At 29.7% G+C, this 19,912-nt stretch overlaps 1 protein-coding gene across 1 annotated transcript in view; it reads right to left on the bottom strand.

The window, feature by feature from the left end:
* Positions 1-790: 790 nt before the first annotated feature.
* The window catches only part of LOC108904953 (protein lin-28 homolog), a 54,199-nt gene continuing 35,077 nt past the window's right edge, over positions 791-19,912 (bottom strand). The window contains exons 2-4 of the mRNA XM_018707681.1: positions 11,738-11,880; positions 2,844-3,016; positions 791-1,121 (exon numbers count right to left, since the gene is read on the bottom strand). Of these exons, the coding sequence (XP_018563197.1) occupies positions 887-1,121; positions 2,844-3,016; positions 11,738-11,880 (551 nt within the window). The 3' untranslated portion in view covers positions 791-886. The remainder of the gene's footprint in view (positions 1,122-2,843; positions 3,017-11,737; positions 11,881-19,912) is intronic.

Here is a 19,912-nt window from a genome sequence, read left to right on the forward strand (position 1 = left end):
ATTTTTGCCCAAAACTAACAATTTCAGGTGTTGCAGAAAAATATAACATATCTGAATCACTCAATTGTACCAATAGAATAGATTTTCACACTTGTAACTTTATTGGAAGGCTAGAAGAGAAATTTTTGCATAAAACTGAAACTTTTCTGTTCCAATTTTCTCGCATGGGAAATTAGCTTAGATAAAGATATCTGCAAATACTGACATCTAAAAAAAAAATAAATTATCCAAAAGATTCATTAAAACATGTATATCATCAATTTTATTCAATTTGTCAGAGACACACCTAGGGATAGACCCGAGTTTCTAACCCGTCGCAGAAAATTAGAGAGAAAGTTATTTTATCAATTTAATGCTACTATACCTTGTATCCTTAAGGGCGAGGGAGGGGGAAGACATTACACTAATTTCCTAAGGATATAAAAGTATGTATTTAGTAGATCATTTATATTTTAATTTGGCCCCCTCAATCTTTTCTAGGTGCGCCACTGCATTCTATACATCTAACCCAACCTTAAGGATTTCTAAAATAAGAAATGTTTTAATCTCCAGTGGATTGTTAAATATAAACAAGTGATTTCAGTCCAGTCGAGAACGTTTAATATCATTAACATATCTTGGGCGCCAAAACCTTAACTACTCATAAAAACTGGCTAAATTAGAATAAAGTAACCCGTTCGCATAAGTAATTCTCTTCAAACAACAGCGTACAAAAAGAATTTTTTACATGTGAAGAAACCGTTCGTCAGCATGTTACAGATCCGTAATAATAAAGCAGTTTGCTCTATTCAGACCGCAGTATTCTATCCGATCCTAAACGTGCTGACACCTAGTGGGATTTTCTATAATGAACACATTGTAGGCATTTTCTCTATATCGTCGGCAACTACTCGAGTTGTGATTTCGACACACCCTCAGAGAGGGTACTTGAGCCCTCGTGGGAAGTGGATGCGTTTCCGTTCCCGCTCTGGTCTCCCTCCCCACCTTTTTTGGGCTGAGTTCGCATCGGGCAATCAGCAATCAAGTGATCCTCGCTCTTACAGTTATGGCAGCGTTTTGGTTGAGGACCTAGTTGACACTTTGCGGCAATGTGGTTAGCAAACTCCCCACAATTATAGCATCTGTAAAAAGTTTTAATTGAATTACTGACTACAAAATATCGAAATTATTGGGAAGTATGAACAAAACGGAAGTTACAGCTTTTACTTATCTTTGTATGAATAATAATAGAATTAACATATTGTACTGGAAGTAGGAAATAAAAGGTATTTGTTACTTTCGAGTAGTAAATGCTCCATTTCATTTGAACAAAATCAAGCATCTACTTTTCACTCGAAGCAAATGCTTCAATATTTTGGAGGTAGCTCTTGACTCTAATCGTATGCACATAATCAAATGATACGACTGTTAATTATTATTGTGAATAATGACGGTTTTTATACGAATATCTACAAGAGCAATCAAGGATAATAAGAAACGACCGGAAACGAATCCAGAAAGATAACATTGTGGAACAAATGATATCTTACTTTTTAGGAAATAACATGGAGAGCAGCAATGGAAACGTAAGTTGGCTGCAAAGGATGGAAATTGAACCTAACAAAATACAAGCATCTAAAAAGTTATACCTACACTTCTTTCTTAATTCAGTCATTTGTTGAGAATAATTTTACTTTTACAAAGACTAAAAGAGATTTCCAATTTTGAATGCGTAAAATTTGATGCGCGATTTGAAGTAACTGGTCTGTGACGTTTCTATCCCTATTGCGAAGATGAGTCGTTTTAAAATTCCAGGATAGTTCTAGGACCTATCTCTCTGAGGTTAGCTTAATTTTTGGATTTATATTGCTTTATGTAGAATATTGGCCAAAATCTCTCTCCTAACAGAATAATTATGGTATTACTTAGGTCCATTATATGCTCTGTTCTCTAACATGGTTCCTGTCAGTGTGGACGTAAAGCGTAAATAAAATGTTGTAATGCAAATGTCCTCTTCTAAAATGATCATTAGGACCTATCCACAATTTATTGTCTTTCTACATTATAAATTTGGTCCACCTGTCCATAAACTTAACGGTGGGTGCTTTTTTTAAAAAAAAAAGCTTTTCGGTGTAGTTTTTAACCACTTCAGTTGCCTCAGTATCATCTTCTGATACTACAAATGACCCTTGAAACAGACTTTAAATAAGAGTCTGATAAGCTCGAACAGACAATGGATATCTCCAATTTAATCCAATCCAATCCAAAATTTATTCAATCCAGTTTCTTGAATTTTTAAATTTATAACCCATGAGCATGCGTTGTTGTAAGGCAACGATACTCTTTTTTAATGAAATACTGGTTTTAACAGTACACAAGAAAAAAATAATGAAACCCTTGTTAATTAATATTGATTAAAGGTTCTTAGTTAAACCAATGTAATACAATAATAATATTGATTAATAGCGACGAGTTAATGACTTTATTTGATAGTAACAATTGGATGTACACTGTAGTAATATAAAAATGTCACTTATGTTATACCAAGAATGTAATAACAGAAAACGTAATACAAAGTTGGTTTTAATTGACATCAAAGAATAGAGATTATATCAAAAAATTGGATTCTGGTTATTGAACAATATTTGAGGAGCCAGTTTTAAAATAACGTAACAAAATTTGAATCAATAGTCTTACTATACGAAAAAACTTTCTTACAATTAGTTTGATGATTTTCCAACTGGTTCTAGATCTTCTACTGAATAAAAAAAGAAAATTTCAAGGCATGTTAACAATGTAACAACCAGTTCGGAAGTCACCAAACCATTGAAGAGTCTTCTAGCGTTGAATTAAAAATAAGCTACCTTATTTTCCTAAAGCGTTTCTTTGACAATGGCCGTCTATGTGATCCTCTACAATCAGAACTCTGTGGTCCTGTAACTTTCGTCGCTTCTAATCCCTTTTCAGAAACTTGACATTCGAATTCAACCTCTTCTTCGTCTCCCAATGAACGAAAACCGCTCATTTGTATAACACTCTGAAAAAAGTTTCCTTTTATTTATCTTCAGAATATGTATTTGGACCAAATGATACTTTTGATTACAGATGTAGGTATCTACTAAATGGATATTCTTATTGTTTTTCATTTTTAGAAATTATGATTTTGGATAAGTATACATATTTGGATTTGCTTCTTTATTTGTGATCATAATCAATGCAAAAACGACTCACCGTTTTTAGAAATTGTAATTTAGAAGGTATAATGGATTGCCTTCTTGTCAGTACATTTCGTTACAAGATATTTATTTAGCTTGATATTTTTTAAATCATACTTATTATTTATATTCTTTACGATTTTTAGTGTTTCTGTTGCTAGTAGGACTTGGAATTGTTAATCCAGAGTAAGTTTTACTCTATACCTATTGAATTTTTTACAGATTATTCTTAAAATGCATTGCAAACTGTTAAACTTATGACTTTTTACGCCCTGTATAGAGTTTTAAATAGAAGTATTATAATGATATGATGTTAGATGGATGTAACTATATTGATGGAGAGGAAGATATGTATTGCTATTAAAACATGCCATAAATTGACCTGACATTTTGGCCACATCTTTTTCAATATTAATACTTATCAAACCTTATATCATGTTGAAAAATTACTATGATTATTACGTTATAAAAAGACTTGCTTCCAAAATACTCCATTTACGATTTAAAGAACAATGAAGTTTTCCAAACCGACTTATCCGAAAAACTTGAAATTTTTTGTTTAATTTCTACAAAAAATAATGCTCTATATTGCACAACAATAAATTAGCGCAGGTAGAGGGTTACATATTACGATATAAATGGATTTACTTTTACATGTTGCAAGCACTAAACTGACCTTAATTCAATACATATTCATTTGAAAATTGAACCATGTTCATACAAAAACTTCATTTAGTTTATTGTCCCATGATTATTATATAAATCTGTACCCATGAAATTAAAATATGTAATAAATTCAACAACTATCTTGTACCGATAAAGTATATCAAATGCTCTAAAAATTAAAACACAAATAAACAAAGATATTATTCATCCTTATTTTTTACCGTATAATTAAGATTCCGAAAACATTCTTTAGCCTGTTATAAATTATCTAAATGAAAAATCTACATTGAAAAGTTACCTCAAGCCACATTAACATTTAATACATTCCTAACAGTAATGCAACCATTTTGGAATTCAGTAATGAGTCAATTTGAAGGACGGAATTCGTAGTCCAACTTTTATCATTGAAAAGATTCTATTGGTTTAAAGAAATCGTTATGATAACGCAAGATTAATCATATCAATAAAATATTTGACTTTTTCCGGCATCTTCATACTTCTTGGAAGATAATCATTAGTTCAAGCTTAGTCATAATTGTTAGTTTCACTAATTCACTCAACATTTTCCCCTTAATGATACTGTTTCTTTCCCAAAAATAAACTATGCACCATATTTTAATTATATGTATAATTTATAGTAGAGGAATGATTCATATTAAATTCTATAGAAAAATATAATGTTGTTAGTATGTGCCATTCTTGGAAATTCCTAAGAAACGAAGGTTGTAATATTTGATTGGTGTAGAAATATTTCAGTTCAGAGCAAATACTTAAGAGCCAACATTAAATTCCATTGAAGGAAACGAAATATACCATTTAAGTTGATAATAATCAAACCAGCTAAATATAGACTAAGATATTACTTTTAGTACTGTACGGATCAAAATTTCACCTCCTACTTTATATACTTTATATACTTTAATATAGTTCACTAAAAATGGAAGGAGCTGAATTTAATATCAAGAAATACAGCTTTAATTATGCCAATGAGAAGGTTGAAGTGTAATGAAAGAGAACCCTTGTCAAAAGGATTCGTTGACGAATTATTTTTTCATCATCAAAAATTTTAAACTAGAAAAAAGATAGTACATGAAAGAACAAAATCGCAAATCAATACTATACCATTTGGTTTACCTTTCGACAAGCTTTCTCAAATAATGTGAAAATATCAGTATGTCTGTATATGTACGAATGATTAAGAGAGGAACACAAAAATAAGGACATTCTAGTCCATTTAGAATCAAATCATTTTTTATTTGGAAAAACTATTTTAAACTAAGAATAGAATCATAAAAAACAAAAGGCAACGTGACAACTTGTAATTTTTACATTTGTGGAAAAATACTGTACTAATAGGATTCAACTTTAAATTGAAATTAACGGTTTAATTAAAGTTTTAAAACGAATATTGGAAATATACTTATTAATACATTCTCCAGAGAGGCTTATGTTCAAAATCGTTTCCATAACATTTTTAATACGTATTGCATCTTTATTTGTATTTATATTTTTATCAGTAAATTTTATATTTTTTATCGAATTATTTTTCTTTCCTTTGGAGACAATTATGTTCTAGTATATGTTTGAAATAAATAAATAGATAAATAATAGGTTATATTATTTTACCTAATTTGACAATAAAACTAAATAATTAAATTAATAGGAAGATAGTATTGAAATTATAAGCAAAATCCACACAATTAAAAATAATGTATATCATACAGAAATATGGATTAAACAATCAACTTTTGCATTTGTGAATACATAACATTTGTACATAACAACGCACCAAAAATGAAGGAATTAATTAACAATATTTCTTATATAGACATTTCCTTTGTTATAGACTGTTATTAAAATAGAAAATGTTAAAGTCATATACATAGGTATATTTCTATATATCTTTGGAACATATGGATGATATTGAAATAAAATTTGTGTCATAATATACAAACGTAAATATAAATTTACTATGAATAATTAAGTCTCTATTCAAACCAGCAATAAAACTGATCTCTTGATTGTTTCTACAGCTTTTATCGGTTCCGTACAATTTTGTTAATATATTTTGATAAATTTAGATGAAAAGAATTAACAAAAGGCTTAAATATAACTTTCCTCTACCTCAGTATACTTCATCTACTTCACAATTTCGTTTAAAAAAAACATTAATTTGGAAGATATTCCGTTGGTCTATACAAATTATTAACTTAATATATCTCAAAAACGAGGGGCAAATATTTATATAAAAAAATATTAAATTTCAAAGTGGAACAGGCGGAAGTAAACGTGTTTGGTACCCGAAATTTTTTATTTCATTATATATTTTTTTTAATTCTTTTATTGTGGTATATATTTTTTTACGGTGAAATAACTAACCATTATTTACGCAATCATGATCAGAAGACAAACCAACAGATTCGACTGAATGGAACGTACGTTGCGATTGGATTTCATCTAGTCATTATTTAATGATCATGTGCAAAAATATCGTCCATTCTTTGCCTTAAAAACTAAATAAAGCCCATCATACAAGATTGTAACAGATACCCAGATCCCTTGTGTTTCCAACAACGAAACAACAATATCCACACCAAGTCACCCTGTACATTCCCTAGCGGGTCGAACTGATTGAATGATAAACTAGTTTAAAAGGTGGCATTCGTAAAAAATAGCGGCATATATTGAAAATATCAACATAATAGGCAGGTACTTCACAAAACATGAGGGGCTTTGTAAGTTACCCTCGCATATTTCCCGTTTTTTTACCATCGGAACAGGTCCTCAACGCCACGCAACAAGTATTCCGTGCCTTGTTATTATTGCTTACAGCCATTGTGGACCTGTCGGGTTTTAAGCTGAATCTGTGATATATTGTTATTTAAACTGATTCCTTAAATACATTTACATTTGAACTAACAATTCCTGAACGAACTAGACTTTGTCTATGAGCACGCAATTGATACTTGTGTATCGGCAGCCTTTGCGTATAAGAATGGTGGCCTAACGTTTCCAGTAAAGGTCAAATGGAAACATTTCTTTAGGTATGCCGAAATACCGTAACGCTAGATGGAGTGTAGAAAGCAATGCACTGGAGAAAAAACTAAGCTCGAATGCAGACCATTAAGTAATTTTGATTAGGATCGTGATGTTTACTTACTGGCTGATATTTTATGCAAAAAAATTAGAAAACGTTCGAAATAATTACGGGTTAATTTAAGAATAAGGTAGGTGTACTTTCTTCGAGATATTTAATATTGTTAAATGAGAAAGAAAATTTATTTTGTAGGCAACTCGATCACAATTTTTTAACAAGCTTTTCTTGCCTCAAGAACATAATAATTTATCTATAATGTACTTATAATACAAATACAACTTTTCAATTACCATAATAATAATAATTTTACTAATTTAATACATTCTTTCAATTTGCTTTTTTTATATATATTTGCTTAATTGAATAACCAAAGTTTTGTGTATAGTCCATATCGCATTGAGAGTGAAACCAAACCTCAACATTATCTCAGTGGTACCTAACATTTTCATTTAGTTGAATTTAGCAACCAGACCTTGTTACGATACTGGACTGTTTTGGTGCTGTAATAGTTCATTAGTAAAAGAATTTTGATGTGTCTAATTTAAAAAATACTGCAAAATTCTAAGAAATGATTCAGAAATTACAATCAGTTCATCACACAGATATACAGGGTGTTTGTAAATAAGTGCGAAATATTTTAGGAGGTGGTGGTTATTTTGTGAAAAAAGGTTCATATAAACGTTGATCGAAATATGCTTCGTTTCCGAGATACAGAGCGTTTAAATTTTAAATTTTGATTTACTTTTATTAACTATTTCAAAGAGTTTTAAAGATATTGTGCATTTTTTGGGGTGATCCGAATATTTCTACTCGCACTAGTGGCGTTCGCGCGAGAATGCCACAACCTTTTTTAATAAGAAAAATGGTACGCCACGGACTTTTTCCCGTTTGATATTTTTTTGAAATCCGCCATCAATTTTTCTCGCAGGATGCACCATTTATGAGGAAAAAAATTAAACATATTTTATTGTAGGTTTTGTTAATCTTTAATTTCAAGTCGATATCTTTAAAATTCTTTGAGGTATAATGAATAAAAATAAATACAATATTTAAATTTAAACATTCTGTATCTCGGTAACGAAGTATATTTCGACCTACGTTTATGTGACTTTTCTCATAAAATAACTTCGGCAACCCTCCCCCCCTTATTTACACTCTGTATATCAAAAATTTTGAGAAAATAATAGATATTCAAAATTCTATGAAAAGATTTTATGGTAGAATAGAATATACAGGAAGTTTACAGACTTGGAGGAAATTTGTAGTAGATAGACGAAAACGGCGCATGAAATTAATAATAATCAAAATTGTTAAAACTTATTGAGAATCTCTAAAATCGCCATTTCTATACAAAAAGCGCCGTGTCATCCGATTCCCGTTTGTGTATTTATGAAGTAACCAGAAAATTTGCTAGTTGAATATATAATTGGTCATTTATTTTTGTAATTCTTAATTTTAATTGTGTTTTTCCTTTTTGTGAAAAGACAGTGCACCTGTAATGTCAATACTCAATAAGTGCGAATACACACTAAAATGGTCCATCAATACAGTAGCAACAAATTAATGAAGATGGTGATAACGTATAGAAACGACGACGAGAACTACGACATAACTGTACATCTCTGTGTATTCAAATAGACATGAACGAATATTTGTAAATAGAGGGAGAGCTATCAGAGTCAGCAGTCCCATAAAAGTTTTCATCCTATTAATGTTGTTAGTAAGTATTAAAAAAATTGCACACATATTTGCCATTCGAGTTTCCAGTTTATTCTTCAAATATAATCTCCAACTTTGTAATCATTTGTACATTTCATTTCAGAGAGAGGTTTCTGGAACAGGTACCAAAAGTAGAACATACTAAATTTTAAGTAATAGAAATGCCTAATACCAACTTATTTTTTGCAGGTAACTATTTCTTGCTAAAATGTCGAAACGTTTCAATTCCAAATACCTGAAATATGAGAGCGATTTCATGAAAAATGAAACATGACGTGTCTTTCCAACATTTTATGCGGAATTTAATGTTTTAGTTGCTTTTATGATCATAATTTCAAGGTTTTTGTCAAAAAAAAATATAATATTTTGTATTCATCCAGTATAATTCCAAGATGCAAAATACCATGCAATTAATCTGTTTACGAATTTTTTTATATCACCTATTCTTTTTATTTGTTTAACAGTACTTTGGAATTAATTTAATGCGTTACCAAAAATGGAACAAAGTGTGTTTACTATTACAATTATACACATCACTAAACCACAACAAAAATTAGTTCGTGCTGTTAACCGTTTCTATAAACGGTGTTTCATTATTTCCCTGTAATAGCGAACATGTTCCGAATAACAATTTCAATTACAACGCCCAAAATATTACCTTGGAAACAGTACCAGCATAGCAATAATTTTGTTTGTTTGTATAGGCGCTAAATCCAATAGCATCATACGTACATTTCAGAGCATACCTATGCACATCCTGTCAGAAAAATAAATGGAAATAGTTTTACCATAAATCATAATTCAGTGTGATAGTAGTCAGCCTTGTTAATTCACTGACACCTAAAGTATTTTATTGAAAATTTCATTCATATGTCAAATTTGAAATTTCCAGAATTCAATTCAGGTATTCTGTTATTATTATCCAACAGATCAATTACATACTCTGAAAAGTATGTAAGTTAATATTTTTGTTAGAAGTGTTTATTAAGATTTTAATAAGCGCCTCTTCTATATATTTTAAATTATAGTAATACATATATAGTGTGTCTATACTCTCGGAGAGGAAAAGCTTTTTTTTTATTTTTGGTGTTTTTTGAGAAAGTTGTCTTCATAAAAATGATTCCTTGCATGTTCAAAGAGTCAGAAACTGTGAAGTAGTTGAAGAGGGAAGAGGCTTTATCTATATCTTACAAAAAAATACAATAAAAGTTGTTTGCAATTAAAAAATAGGGAGTTTCAAGTAGTTTAACCTTCCTATTAATAAATTTATTTATAATTATAAATATTGGAAACAAAATAAAAAAGCATAGGTATTTCAGATTATTTGCAACAATTTTGTATTATTAGTGGACTACTGATGACACTATCTGCCTCCAATTTTGTTTTCCACATAAGTCCGCATTATTTCCGAAATTAACTTTTATTTACTCGTTGCTTCAAGTATCTTCATAAATAAATATGGTCAAATCGGGACTCCGAAATGGCCAGTATGTTATTGTCAACATTGTGATGTAGCCGATTACGAATTAGAGAAGTCGAGTGAGAAGGACAAAATCATGTCATTTCTGTAAGAAATATATTATTACCATAACACTCATTTAATTTTGTGCTGCTTCGGAGTACCAATTTGAAGTGTGATTCCCAAAATAATATGAAATTATTTCAAAACTAAAAAATAAACAGCAAATACGTTTACAAGGTAAGATGCAAAACTTGTTACTCTGGATTTTAAATTTGCTTCCAATGATTATTAATAAACGTGAAATTACGAATATGAGGTACAAACTTAAAATTCATTGCTAATAACTTTTTAATGCGTTTTTTTTATGATATAAAATAAAAACAAAGCCACTTCGCTATTTAACTATTTAAAATTTTCTTATTTCCGAACATCCTGACCAAAGATAATTTAAATCAAAAATATTTTTCTCCTCCGGACAGTATTCCTTGGACACATTATATGTAAGGCATTAAATAAGGTTCGCTGTTAATGAGGCAATAACTGCTATATTCAAACAATTTTATTAATATATATTTGTACAGTATTTATGTAATTGCCTAGCGAAAAACAATTTATATTTTTTAATGATAAAAAGTGTCAAGTTACTACTAAAGCTCATTAATACATTTTGGTATAATAAAATATCATGAAGCTAGTCTTTTTCGCTTTTCTTTTTTGAAATCGTGATTTTTTGAAGTTTTTGTCAAAGTATTTTTCACAACTCGTTATACATACCTGTTTTGCTTTGACTGTATTTGCTTTGTTTTTTTTTATGATCAAAATTTATTTTATATTAAATACTAAGGCTAATGCTAACAAATATGACTTCATGTAATAACAAGTTGATATTCAATAGAGGAATTAACTGGCCCTTACAATATATCCATGAGACATACATTTCCTTTGAAAATATTAAAAAAGTTAAATATGATTTCATTATTATTTTTTAAGAGGAATGTCTTTAATTTTATAATAAAAGACAACTGTGCATCGTATTTCAAAGATATTGGCATCAATTCCTTCTTTATGTAAAACCAAAACTCTGTGTTTACATTCTTACATATTCTTACTCAGAATGACTCAGTCTGGTGAATCTATGTACGCGTATATTTTATAGGTTATTGTTAGTTTGTAAGGCAATCAGTAGGAAATGAAAGATAGGCTTACATCACATTCTTTTGATATCTCCCGTACTATTAGACACAGACCCACTAAACGTTATATCACTATAATCTTGACAAATTGTTCTAATAGAATATGCAAAAATGTATCGAAACAAGGAAGAACATAGCACTAATTGATCTTTACCTATGCAAATTTCCCGAAATTAGATTTTTAAGCAAGATGTGCGAATGTTCTTGGTTTTAAAACTTAAGAAATTGAATTAATATACAAATTTTAGTTAGATCCATTCATGGAAATTGGAGGATCTGCTGCATTTAAAATTTTATAAAAACAAAAATTTTTGCTTCATGAAACGACAAAACACCGTTTCTATTACCTACTTTCTATCTAATTCTTCAATTTTGTAAAGTTATAAGAATCCGTGATATTCATTACCTGATGCACGAAAACATCTTGTCCCCCGTCATCCGGCGTGATGAAACCCCATCCCTTCGCTACGTTAAACCATTTACATTTTCCCCTCCTGAGGCCAAAACCTGCTTCCGATCCTCCTTGGCTTGCACTTCCGCCTTCGGAACCTGAAGAAAATCTGTCATTAAACCATAGGAAGCGCAGTGCAATGTAAATATTACTAAGTAAAAATTATCTAAACTACCCGGATGGAAATCGAACAGAGATGCCGTGATATTAGCCCGAAAATGGTAACACAAGTGTCTGATATCTTTGTACTGGATTTATTATGTATACAATAGTTTAGTGTAATTTTTTTTGTAAAAGATACTTACATGCAAGTGAATAACAATCTATCATCAACAGTTGCTGTTTTATTGATGTGTGTTGTGCATATAGCAGAAAATTTTGTATAAAGATTTAATTACAGATTTACAATTTCTAGAAAAGTTATTATAATATTGTAATGACGTTACAATGTGGTACACATTTTGGATGGGTTACGTAGTTGTATCTTGTTGGTATTTTTTTTAATTAATTACGTGTATGAGAATATAATGGAGTATTTTGCTAGAACAGTAGGAAATACCTCAAGAAGCCTAGAATGCATTCGAGGGTAAGTACTGTTCTATTTTTTTAGTAACTGAAACAGTGCCCTAGATAATTAATTACAGACGTTTAAAATGTGACAAATTACATAAGGTGGCTCAATCAAATTTGGTACACGTTAGGGTATTGTTTTTGCTGCCTGATGCCTTTAGATCTTTGAAGGAAAACTACTAAATTTCTGAAGTATATATCGATTCTATACAAAAATTGCTCTTGCTAGTTCCTCGTAAGATTTCATGCAAAAAGAGATGATTCAATTCGTTGTTTCCAAAAAGATATATAAATTTAAGATACCAAATTAACTGTATATCTCAGAAATGAATGGTTTTTGCACTATGAACTTTTTGATGAATTGAAAAGATAAATCGTTTGTGTAGGTTTGAAAGGATATTGTAAATAGCTAGATACAGCATACATCTTTTGGCATCATCTCCTTTTTTGTTTATAAAACAACTTGTATTCAGCAGAAAGATATTTTGTAACAGTCAATTCATTTCTTTAAGGACACAAAAAGTTCATATTAACATATATTGAACTCTTTCCCTTCTTTTTGTTTGAAATCTAGTAATTTTAAGAGAAACTGAGTAAAGCTATTTATTGTTCGAAATAGCTAGGATAATTCAAAAATTGAGCCGCTCCAAAATTCAACTGTTTCTACGTTAGAAATATGTAATTGATGTATATCAAATTAACTTAAAAAAGGCGTAGATGAAGGAAGGAAGTCAATCATATTAAAAAAAAGCAAAACAGAGTATCAAAATATTTAAACAACTTCTTTTCAGATATTTTAAGTTCATTGTTTTTAAGGACAAACAGTAGGATGGCGATTACAATTAATTCATTTTGATACTTTTAAGCAAGTTTCCTTCCAGTTAACGCTGCATAAGGAAAGAATGGCTAACGAATTCCAAAGAACTTCTCAAAGAGAAGGATGACAGATGTATATATCATCATATTAATTTACATTCTTTCTTTCACAATTCTCACAGACAAAATGCTCATGTTTGGATCACTAATAACTCCTGCGTTCCGTTCCTATTTAAAATATGAAAAGCTATCCGCATATAATTTGACTCATCTTCCCATAGACTTCCGAGAATATGTGTATAAAGGAATAAAAAATCTATGAGTTATTTCAGATATGAACATAATATATATTTCCATTTAATTATTAATTATATTCTAATTACTGAACGAAAATTTAACTTTTATAATGCCATCCCAAGAAATATATGTTGAAGGTTGCACCTTCAACATAGGGAGATACATATTAGGTATGTAAATCTTCTCTGTATCCACAAGCATTGTCACTTTAACGACAAAACAATAGTTTGAAAGTTAGGTTAAGAAACCGATAATATCGGATACTGCCGGATAGGTAACTAATTTAGGATACTGTCTGACATTACTTGATGTTAAAGTTGATAAAATTGATGACGCGACTTGCAAGTCATCTAGAGGAAAGTTTTTTTAATTTAATTTATATGTAATTTCTTCTTCCGTTTGTTCGTTTCTTCTACAAACGAAATTATAAGCTAAAATGTGATTCCAATCGATTTTCAGCAGGGTAAACTAAAAATCTCTTCGGTTCTTCTTGTAACGCAAAACTATCATGGGCAAAGAACGTTTGAATACGAAAAGGAATTCACTTGCATTAATAACTATAAAATCTATTTTTAAATTTCCGGTGTTTAATTAGGGCACGCTTGAATTATATTGAAGCTTTTGCATTAATCTTCCCCTGTTATGTAATCCATTTACACTAATAGCGTCATTAGCATTGAAATTAAAAATTACTTAGAGATCAGCAAAGCTTAGTAACTTAGATTCGTATCGCAAATATTAAATAGCAAAGTTAAATGCATACATTTTAACTTAATACTAAAAGCCCACCCTATATTTATATAAGTTCAAAAAATCTAGGTCTAACAAATATTGTATTAGATAATTTTCAGAATACGTGACTTAGGAAAATCGAAACTTTAATAAGCATTATCGAATCAAGAGACGAATGCTTCGAATGCTGCACATTAAATTACAGTCAAATTTTTATAAATTTTATATGGATCCTTTAAGAACAATAGAATGCGAAGGTGATGGTGTTTAATTAGAAAATCACTGCAATTGATAATCCACTCATTATGATAACAGAAGATTCCTCTAGCCCTGAAGATACTGTAGACCTGTTCATTTGTATTGGTACAAATAGATAGGAGCAGTAAAGGTCCAATTTTGTTCATTTATATCTCCCAGTTTGCTCTAAATTATATCAATTGTCAGAACAACCAGAGTTACAACATCACTTGATCTGATTCGAGTACACTAAAGAAAATACCTTATGCTATTACAGTGCTATAGCAGATTTATCATAAAGTAGTGACGCTGTAAAACAGACGGGCTTGTAATAACATCTCACATCTTTGTCTAATTAAAGCAAATATAATAATCTTCTGCTGAAACAAAACAGTTCATCTTTTCTGAGATGTGGATTGTGAATGGACCCACATTAAAACACATTAGGAAAAGAATGAAACAATAATCAATATGCCTGATAACGATTATTATTTTCAAGATGACTGAAGACAGCTAAACTATAAAGAATTTTTACCAAACGAAATTCTTTTTTATCATATCATAAGCGCTCTGCTTTTCAAATCTTGTTTCAAACACTGAAATTTCAGATCTTTCATCATTCTTTGTATCATCTTAATCTTATGTCTGCTGATCATTATCATGATCTGAACCCTTGAATGATGCTTTGGGTAGGCAAAATTATAGGAATGATAAGATTTTAAACATTCTTGGTGCATTTTTGCCCAAACTCTTGAACATTAAATTTGTTACAGCTTGAAAATCCTCAGAAAGAATTTACATATAAAAAACTAAAAATATGTATGAGTATGCCATGATGATTTATAATCTAATTCTGTATTTACATAAAAATCATACCTATAAATTCCATCACTACTTGTAATACTCAATGAAAATGTTAAATTTCATAATATGTAAGTAGGCTAAATAAATATAGAGTTCGACGTAGCTAAATATGGTGTATAAGTACATACAATGTTATAATTCCTGAAACATTTAATGACAAAAATATCAATATTTTGTGACCAACAAATAATTTTACGTTGCTCAGGAGCGGTAGGAAATTGTAGGTGGAGGGTTGTTAGATAAAAGGTTATAATAAAGTTGTTTATTCTGTCTGGAGCTGGAATTTTTGATATTATAAACTAAATTCTTAAATAAATTTCTGTATTATAAAATTTTTACAATGTACCTACATTATCAATGCACTCAGGAGACTTATTTTGTGATATCTTCAACCTAGGTCCGTACAATATTTGTTGAGATAGAATTCCAAGAACAGAAAAAGCCAATAAAGTTCTGTTACCGGAACTACTGTAACAATTTACCGCGGCAGGGGCGTGAATTGAAATTTTCCGCATTATTTTCAGAATATTGAAATATAAAATGGTAAAAATATTTTCTTTGTTAACCAGCCACTTGCAGCATTCGGTTCAATACTTGCTAATAAAGCTGTCATACTTGCTGTCAATAATTAACAGAAACTTAGTTATAATATTAATAGAAATGAACATACGGCACAAAAAAAAGACACAATGTAATAATAATTATGTTCTTTTTACAGGAATACAGAATCATGGAGATTTCAAATAATAAAACGTTTTAAAGCTCTATTAAATCTCAGTCTTTTTTTATCTTCATCTGATTTACTAATCCTAATAGTTGTTACAAAATATATTTTCTACTATACTTTGTGTTTAGGTTAAATTGATTAATTTCTCTTCCGAAATGCAAACCTTCCGTCTCTGCCTTGAGTTTCAGTTGCTCTTGTCCCAAATATTCCCATTATTATTCGCTTAATCTAAGGAGCAAATAGGTGAATAGCAAAATAGACGTTATATTTTCCCGCGGTTACAATGGCCCGTTTGAGGATGCAGCCAGACAGGCCAGTACAAGGGTTGTTTGACAGGGGGTTGGTTTTCAACAATACCTGCGCTAATATCTAGTTACCTAGAACCGAGCCTAGGACAGTGACGTACACGAAAATTTCCTAATATAAGGTCAATACACTTCGCAGAGAATTCATTTAAAATCAAAATTTTGCGTTTGAAAAATTTGTCAAGAAAAATCATCGTCACTGACTTTGATTACTGAGGAAGAAAATATTTTCTAAGTAGGTAATAAGCGATACAATAAAAATTGTTAATTTTATCACGAACTTTTATATTATTAAGAATATACATACTTGCGATGTTATCTTTCGGTTAATATATCACAGGATATTATTGATAAGCTATTTGTTGGGAAATTCCTATCCGCTTGTGAGTCATAAAAATAATGACTGAATGAACTTCTTTAACTTTATAATTTAAAGAAGCTGCATTTGATTTGTATATCCAAATTAAATTTTTTTAATATATCGAAACCGAAGGTTGTAAGTTCTTAGTGTCAAACACACTTTGGAGTTATTTTAAAATAAAATACTACTATTATATTTTTTAGGATATTAAAAAAATAAAATGTATTTGTTTATTTAACGAGTAAATAGCTATTTTTTTAAAGAGGGATAACTTTTTTGTTTTTCATTCATGGAAAAAAACTTTCTTGTTATAAAATTTTGTTTGTGTTTAAGTGTAGGAAATTGGTGATCCCTATTAAGAATTTATTAGAAATATAACAGTCGACTTTATCTTTTGAACTAATTAATACACTATACTAGTTAAGAAACATAAGCCAATCTACTTTCAACATTTAAACGTCTTAAAAATACAAATAACTAATTATTTTGAGACTCGGGGACTTTTCAATCCCCAACAATTCGATTTTCGAAGTAATTTATCGACCACACTAGCCATAAATTGTCTAACATCCACAATAAACAATAGTTTTGAAGAAGGGAAATACGTTGCTAATCAATTTTTAGATCTGACAAAAGCTTTCGATTGTGTATCACACGAAATTCTTATACAGAAGCTACATAATTATGGTTTTTCATCGTACAGTTCGGATTTATTAAGATCATATTTGAGTAATAGATTACAGTATGTTGTATATAATAATGTGAAATTATCCATAAAAAATATTGAACATGGAGTTCCACAAGGTTCCATATTGGGTCCGTTACTGTTTTTGATATATATAAATAATTTTCCTAATTGTTTACCTTATGATACTAAAAGTATACTCTTTGCTGATGATACCAATATAACTAGAACCAACTTAAACTTTGAACAGTTAATGACATCAACTTATGACCAACATGCATCGGTAGAAAACTGGTTTACTAGTAATCAACTCAGTTTGAATACTTCGAAGACCGAAACTATGATTTTTAGTCTCCGGAATATGGAAAACTGGGATAATCCAGCACGTGTAAAATTCTTGGGAGTTCATCTTGACCCTAAACTGACATGGGATCAACATGTTCGCTCCAAGATATCAAAACATACTTATTTAAGTCTCAATATCAAGCTTGCTGATAGTTTATCATGGCTATATCCATTCCATCATAACATATGCTATTTTAGTATGGGGTCATGCTTCCTCTATGAAAAAAGTTTTTACTCTTCAGAGAAAAAATATTAGAATCATATCTGACCTTGGTTTTAGAGATGACTGTAGAGAGCAGTTTTCTAAATTGAACATTCTAACTGTACCCTGTGCATATATACTTCAATGTCTTATTTATGTCAAAAAACACATACATGACTTTGAAATCAGAAGCGAGACTCACTCTTATAATACCCGAAAGAGCACATACTTATGTAATAAATTTCTAAGACTTAGTAAAACGTGGGTCGGTACTAATTATTGGGCCATCAAATTTTTTAACATAATACCTCACTAAATTCAAAATTTTAATGAAAATAATTTTAAATCGAGGATAAAAAGATACTTAATAAAAAATGCCTTTTATAGTTTTGAAGATTTTATTGACAGTAATGTAGCTCGAAATGTTATCATTAATCTTAGTATGTCGTTTATCCTATTTATTTTAATTATATGTTGTTTATGTATATTTGTATAACAGTTAGTTGATTGCTATCATTATGTGTATTGTTATTTACCACTTTCTTTTTTTTTTGGACGCGTGTAAACACTTTTATGTGTATGTAACACTCGCCTTTATAAATAAAAAAAAAATAAAAAATAATATACATATATTACCCGTCGTTTTAACTATTGGTCTCGATAAAACAAAACAAAAATATTTTCTGTTTAGGGAAAGTGAGTTTTTCATATGACATATCAAAAGAAATTATTATGAACATTTTTTTAGAATTTATTTCCAGGTTCCTAATTTAGAAGCAATGCAACCTACTAAGTAATGATATGCCGCACTCTCACCCACACAAATCTTCACCAGCTAGGCCAATCCTTGCGATCAAATAACCATAATTATAAATAATCCACTTACTTTGATTTTTTCGATTTTTCCATATTTCGTAGTTAGCCTGCCATGTTTTATAAGAGACCGGAAAAATTTTATTGGAAATTCTTTAGATTCAGTTTTAATTTTAGTTTAATGATTTATCAAACCAAAAAAATATCAAAATTATCTTATCATATTATATTCAAACTTAGTAGATGAATATAAATTTTGATTTACAATAGTTTTTTCCAGAATTTTTGGTATATGAGAAAGAATAACCTACGCAGAAAATTAATTTTTGCTGCTGACATGGCGAACTGAATTTTTCAGAAATTAAAATTTTCAACAAATTGTCTTTTTATCATATAAGGTCGTATTTCAAATTGCCAAACTTTCAGCATAAAAATTTCTTGTTGTTAACACCTACGAAAACACGATGACGTGAACATCCTGTGCATATATTAAATATTGGGGTAGAATCGGTTATTTATGTGTTCCTTAACTAATAAAAATAATTAAGCATAAAATCAACTACTCATGTTCCTAATGATTTCTTTGTAGATGACACCCTGTACATGTTAGCCCTTTTAAAACAATAATTTTGTACCTTTAAACAAAAGCAGAATTTTTTAACAAAAATGTGTTTTTAATAAAACGAAAAATAAAACTTTTTCTCTCTTTTCAACTTCACTGTATAATATTGCTCAAAGTGATCAAAATAATGCTACATAGCAAAATAATTTATTAGTAGCCTATATAGCAACACATTTATCGAGGGAAATGTCATTTTAATTTAGCTATTTAAATATACAGGATGTTTTATCCGTCTCAACTCACTAGATTGCTCACTGGATTGTTTTAGACTAAAAGGCTTTAATGGATCTAAGGTCTACATTCTATACAACTGTTGAAAAAATTTCATATATACCTATTGAAATATTTATGAAGATGAATAGGTTGGATGAGACCTTCATTAAAAGTATCTAATTAATGGTAAATGTCACAAAGCTGTGACGAAGATACTGAGAGAAATTGTAACTAAGAACCCCAAAATTTCGACGTCACATAGGATTTATTCATACAGCTATTTCTATATAAGGGAACAAAATGTCTTCCACTTTATCTGAAAAATGAAGCATTTTGGATAT

This window comes from Anoplophora glabripennis, unplaced genomic scaffold, assembly GCF_000390285.2.
Source record: "Anoplophora glabripennis isolate ALB-LARVAE unplaced genomic scaffold, Agla_2.0 scaffold98, whole genome shotgun sequence".
In the NCBI taxonomy this organism is placed as follows: Eukaryota; Metazoa; Arthropoda; class Insecta; order Coleoptera; family Cerambycidae; genus Anoplophora; species Anoplophora glabripennis.